The sequence below is a fragment of the Mustela nigripes genome, unplaced genomic scaffold, assembly GCF_022355385.1.
Source record: "Mustela nigripes isolate SB6536 unplaced genomic scaffold, MUSNIG.SB6536 HiC_scaffold_516, whole genome shotgun sequence".
NCBI lineage: Eukaryota > Metazoa > Chordata > Mammalia > Carnivora > Mustelidae > Mustela > Mustela nigripes.
Window position 1 is genome coordinate 28,531 of NW_026739923.1, and position 6,628 is coordinate 35,158.

At 36.7% G+C, this 6,628-nt stretch overlaps 1 protein-coding gene across 1 annotated transcript; it reads left to right on the forward strand.

Annotated features, from left to right (window-relative positions):
• The first annotated feature begins 5,279 nt into the window (after positions 1–5,279).
• LOC132008631 (olfactory receptor 9K2-like) lies at positions 5,280–6,221 on the forward strand. The gene has a single exon (XM_059387242.1). It carries the CDS (start codon positions 5,280–5,282, stop codon positions 6,219–6,221), a length of 942 nt encoding a protein of 313 aa, XP_059243225.1.
• Positions 6,222–6,628: the final 407 nt, after the last annotated feature.

Consider the following 6,628-nt stretch of genomic DNA (forward strand, 5'->3'; position numbering starts at 1 on the left):
AATACAAAAACACTAATTGAAAAAAATATATGCATCCCCATGTTCATTCCATCATTATTTCCTATAGTCAAGATATCGAAACAACCTAAGTGTTTTTCAATGGATGAATGGATAAAGAAAATGTGACACACACACACACACACACACACATATATATATAAACAAATATGACATATATATTTACATATATATACACACACAGTGAAATATTATTTTGACATTAAAAATGAAATCTTGCCGTTTGCAACAATATGGATGGAACTTGAGGACATTATGCTAAGTGAAATAAGTCAGAGAAAGATAAATACCGTATAATATCACTTACATGTGGAATCTTCAAAAGAAAAAAGTTCAAAAATACATAGAAGAGATTAGTGGTTGCTATAGATGGGATACAAGGAGTTGGCAAAGTGGGTGAAGATACTCAAAAGCTACAGACTTCTAGTTAAAAAATAAATAGGTCCTGGAGATATAATGTACAGCATGGTGACTGTAGTTAATAATACTGTATTGTATATTTGAAAGTTACTAAGAGAGGGGTTTTTAACATTTCTCAGCTCAAAAGAAAAAAAAATAATTTCTCATAACAGAGAAGACATCATGTTTAACAGATTTCTGCCCAAGCTTATGGGAAGGTGTTGGTAGTAGTGACATTTTAATTATTTGCTCTTCCTAAATGTCCACATGAACACAGACAGAATATCTAGAAAGCAAAACCAAATCTTGGGGAGAGTTTTACAACAAATTTCGATGGCAGTGCAGACTATGAATCTCCAAGTACAAGAAAGTGAGAACAAACCAACAAACCACCAACAGTCTCAAGACCTGAATGTTATTGGCCACTGTGTGGGACAGAGCAAATCAAGAATGGGGTTTCTTTTTTCTTTTTTTTAAATTTAATTTTATTTTTTCAGTGCTCCAAGATTCATTTTTTATGCACCACACCCAGTGATCCATGAAATAAAAGAATGGGATTTCTAATAGACAAGAACAGAGAAAAAAAATCAACATATCCAGCAGATATTCACTGGAAAGTGTGGCAGACTAGTTTGAGATTAGGAACTGAAACCTGGGGAAGTTGTCCCCATTAACATGAGGAATGTATACCAGGGACCCATGGCAAGGCCTTTCAAAAAAGCCCGACTTTCTGAAAGGACCAACAGGACTCCATTTTGGGACATAGCCTTATGTTGAAATGATCCCAACTCTTCACCCCTCCTTTTGCCCACACTCTGTGCTATGCAGTGTGTGCTCTCCCAGTCAGGCCCTGTGCCTTGATTCAGGCATGTCACTCACTTTGGCCAATGGGATTGTTACACTGAAAAGTGCTGCTGCAATTCTGCTTTCACTTTTCTGCTGCAAGAGAGGACACATACAGAGGAGAGAAAACCTGCCTTAGTTATTGCAGCCAAGATCATCCTCAACTGGCCCAAAGTCAAGACTGCATAGCCAGGATCAACAGAATTGCCTAGTTGATGATCTCAGTTCCCAGGAGCTATACTACATCAAGGTTTTATGGTTGTTCTCTAAACATTATTTTTGCAATGTGTATGCTAAAGAAATTTTTTTTTTATTTTTATTTTTTCAAGACTTTATTTATTTATTTGACAGAGAGAGAGAGATCACAAGTAGGCAGAGAGACAGGCAGAGAGAATGGGGAAGCAGGCTGAGCAGAGAGCCCAATGCGGGGCTTAATCCCAGGACCCTGAGATGACCTAAGGTGAAGGCAGAGGCTTAACCCACTGAGCCATCCAGATACCCCAAGAAAAATTTATTTAAGTGTTTTATCTGGTGCATTTTATTCTAAAGTTTTTAATAACTGAAATTCAGTATATGGTATAGTAAGAAGGCTGTATGTAGTTTTATGTGTTGTTTCCTTCAAGTTCGTTGCTCCTTTCATGTCAATAAAATAGGCACATTCTGGTATTTGGACCATCAAACTGGAACCACAGTTTTAGTCACTGGAGATAATAAGGTGTTGAGATAATACTTTTCATTTATATTCAACTAGACTTACCTATTAGTAGGCTCAATTATTAATATTAGCCATGAATACACTGGTAACCTCATCTGTAATATATTTTATGGTATAGTACACAAAGAGAAATCATTTAGCAGAGAGTAAGATCTGATGAGGAAATAGGGACAATGAACCTAGACTATATAAGACTATGAGGTGTCAGGTAAAAGTATCAGTAGATAAATTCAATGTGACTGCTGAGGGCAGCAAATTAAACAGGTATGGAAATATATAAAATATATTATCTCAAACTTAAAACAAGTTTTCTAATAGAAAATGTGAAAAGAGACCTAGAGTTAATTCAAGGTGAGTAATAAGAGTAATATAATTCATCTCTTTGTCTGTTCTATGTGGTCCTCATGGGATCAAGGTGGAGCCTACTATTGTTATCCTATAATTGACTTATTCTTACTTCTTTCTGAGGGGCCCTTTTCTATGCAATCCATGGTGTAATTGCTTGAAATGTTTTCAGTAGAGCTAACAAAGGGCACCAGGACTCCTCTGCTGCACTCCCCAGGCCATCAGGGACTCTACTATTCACTGGTGATTTTATCTTCGCTTTGCTTAAATTCCCATTTGCCATCATTTCCCTCAATCCAAGGCCTGTGAGATATCTCATGCTCGTGCAGGGCAGCTCTACAGGCTCAGCTGCATTTTCACATCAGTTTTTATGAGGAAACATTCATTGGGTTGGAAGAGGGCTCACTAGAACACCTACTTCATCCTCTTATCTCTACAAAGGTACAAATTTATAGGGGATTATCAGGAACACTATTGAGATAAAATATATATTTTTTAAGATTCTATGTATTTATTTGACAGAGAGAGAGAGAAAGTCCCAACACAAGCAGGGGTGTGGCAGGGAGAGGGAGAAGCAGGCTCCTAGTTGAGTAGGGAGCCTGATGTGCAACGGACGCTAGGACACCAAGATCATGACCAGAGCTGAAGGCAGAAGTCTAACCAACGAGCCACCTGAGTGCCCCCAAAAAGATACTCTTAATTGAAGAATGTGGTGTTATTAATCTACAAGCAGAGCCTAAAACAGAATGAAACTGTGTTTCAAAACAAGATTTTATGTCTTGTTTGAAGTATTAATTTTAAAAAAATGTTTAATTTTGACATTGTTTTTCATTTCCTTCATACAGTTGTATAAACTTGTTTGTATTTCTAGAATTAAGCACAATATCTTTGGTGTCCTTGCATCTACCATTAGAGAATTATTCAAGAAAAGTAAAGAAAGGAATATTCAGGTAAGAGATGAGATAAATTTATGTTTATTTCAGTCAAATAATGAGTCATTCATGAGTATGTCTGTGTGCCTTCATGCATGACACTTATTTTCTGATTGATAACATTTACTTTTACAAATTATAAAAAGAAGTTAGTATGCACCTCAAAAAACGCATGTCCCTTTTCCTGAAGGGCAAATCACAACCTCCGGGTTATTTCATAATAAAATGTTGGCAAAGAAGAAAATGCAATGCATTCATACTTTGGGAAAAAGCTCCTTTCTGATACTTGTGTATTCCTATATTTTGGCAGGTATACACTAAGTGTCCCACGGTGTTCAGTGACTTAATGATTGGATGAATACACATTAGTCTCTAAAAATGATAATGATCTCAAAACAATGATTTCCTGTCACTGCATACTGGCTGATACAGTTTCATACAATAAATGTAATTTGGTTAATAACAGTGTGAGCTATAAATAAAACAAAGAAGATTTTCTGCTAAAATACTGCTTGATTATCCAGTTGTATGATGTGAATTTGGTAGTGTTGACAAGGCCTTCTACCTTTCTCTAAAATCTCTCTTTTTCCTTTTCTATCACCCACTTAATATCTGATGTCTGATGCCCAAAACTCCCCTGTTAAATCTTTATTCCTTTAAACCTAGTTTTACAATATTTAAATGTAAACACCCTTGTACAAGTTAACATGGGCACTTAGTGCTTTTTTCAAAAATAAATTTAATTAGGATTATTTCAGTGGATTCCTGTTTTCCATGGGAGCAGTGGGGTAAAGAAGAGATCTAAGGATACTACCACTGAACTGCTGCCAGTTTTATTTTCTTGTGCACCAATTTGCTAACATTTTTAGAAAAGTTAATATGTGATGATGAGGAAGAAGATGGGCTGAGAGCAGTAGGAGCCGAAGAACGAGGACAGAGGATGAAGAACACAGACAGTCGATTGCCTGAAGGAGGAGGAGAGCAAAATATGGCTATTCTGCCATATGTGCCAAGTCAAAAATGAATACTTCTTAGATCATTTGATGCTTTTGATAAGCTGCACAGGCTGTCCTCTCTGTTGGGTGATTTAAGTCATAATTGGTGTTAAAATCTGAACAACAGAAATAGCTGTGCCACAGTATTGCAGAAAACAAAGTTTCCAAAGTATTAGATAAATCATACTATTCTGCTGTGTCACAGATTCAAAATAACCATTTGAAAGTTTTAATATGTTTATGGGTCTCTTTCTAAATGGAGACATCATAATTACTTTTCTAAAATTTTTAGTCAATACAATATTTTGAAGTTTCTTTTTTTTCACCCACTTGCACAGATGTTTAAAATAAAATTGGCTTCTTCACAGATTGTGCAGATATAGAATCCATGGATTTCCCCTCCTGGTAGTGTGGCTGAGCTTTTCTACTTCAAGAAGCTGATGATGCATTCTATTTTTCAAGGTTTTTATTTTGGATACCAAACTGAATCTCTTGATAACATTAACTCTCAATATTATCCTCTATTTGGGTCTAATGTCACTTCATGGAACTTTAAATCAGTCTTTAATTAGATCGTTCTATTTTAAATTGGAAGCATTATCAAAAATAAAATGAATTTGAAATGATAATTAAAAATTAGAATGAATACTTCTATATCTCAAAAACCTTCAGATATATTTAACATCATGAAAATAAAGTGAAGAGCTAAACAGGTATAAAGAAATAATGCTTTATGCATTGATGTCACATGTGCCATAATGGGAAGAACACTGGATTTGGTGAGTCACATTAGAAAACTATGAGTTAGTTAACTTATGTGTTATGTGCTGCTGGGCAATCACAACATTCCTTAGATTTAGGTTCTAGAAAAGGACACCAGAAATCATACCTAACACAATTAGCTGGCAAGTAGGTGATGGTAACACAGATTCCAATATCTTCCATAAGAGAAAATGATATTTTATGATATCAGGAAATAGATAGGAAGTTCAATTTTTAATCTTGTCTTGTACCTCTTAGCAGGTTCTTGGCATGAGCGACAAGGGAGCAGGCAACCACTCAGATGTAACTGACTTCATTCTTGTAGGCTTCAGGGTCCATCCAGAGCTCCACTTTCTCCTTTTTCTCCTGTTCCTGCTGGTCTATGGCATGGTCCTTTTGGGGAACATTAGTATGATGGCAATCATTGTGACTGACTCCCAGCTGAATACACCAATGTATTTCTTTCTAGGCAATCTGTCCTTCATTGATCTCTCCTACTCCACTGTTATTGCCCCAAAAGCCATGGTCAACTTCCTGTCTGAGAAAAAGACTATCTCCTTTGTGGGGTGTGCTGCCCAGTGTTTCTTTTTTGCCCTCTTCATTGTAACAGAAGGGTTCATCCTGGCAGCCATGGCCTATGACCGCTTCATCGCCATTTGCAATCCTCTTCTTTACAGTGTCCACATGTCAAAACACCTTTGCACTCAGCTGGTGGCTGGTTCCTATTTCTGTGGCTGGCTCAGTTCCATCCTCCAAGTCAGCGTAACATTCTCAGTGTCTTTCTGTGCTTCCCGAATCATTGATCACTTCTACTGTGATTCTTACCAAATTGAGAAGATCTCCTGTTCCAATCTCTCTGTCAATAAGATGGTATCTCTCAGTTTGGCTGCCTTCATTATTTTGCCTACAATAGTTGTTATTGTAGTGTCTTACATGTACATTGTGACCACAGTCTTGAAGATTCCCTCCAGTGAAGGGAGAAAGAAAGCCTTCTCCACCTGCAGTTCCCATTTGGGAGTGGTAAGTTTACTCTATGGGACTGTTTCCTTCGTGTATCTCACACCACCAAGCAATCCTGAACTTCGTAAAGTGGCTTCAGTATTTTACATACTGGTCACACCCATGTTAAACCCTCTGATCTATTCTCTAAGAAACAAGGATGTCAAGCAAGCTTTGGGGAAAATCCTGTGGAAGAAAAAAGCTTTACATTAATTCCATTTTTTATGACTTCCTCATTAATGGGCTTATTGATAATTTCATCCTGAATCACTTTTAACATGGTGTCAAGTTTGAGTCACTTAAGGATCCTTAAGTTGACCATCTCACAGATGACCAAATGGAAAGGGTAATGGAAGGAGTAATAGCAATCCTTCTCTCTCCTTAAGAGCAGTGTTAGATATTCAGTATCAGTAAAACTTATCAACATATTATACTCCCTACTCTATGTAGGTACAGCTATATGAGACTGGGCCTCTTTAGATCATGGGCAGAAAAATTTCTTTGGTAGGAAGATGATCTTGGAATTAGCAGTCTCTTAGAAGTGTCAACCCAAAGCAGGACGATTTCTGAGTTATAATATTTAATTTTTTATAAATCTATTCACAGTGACTTAATTGGGG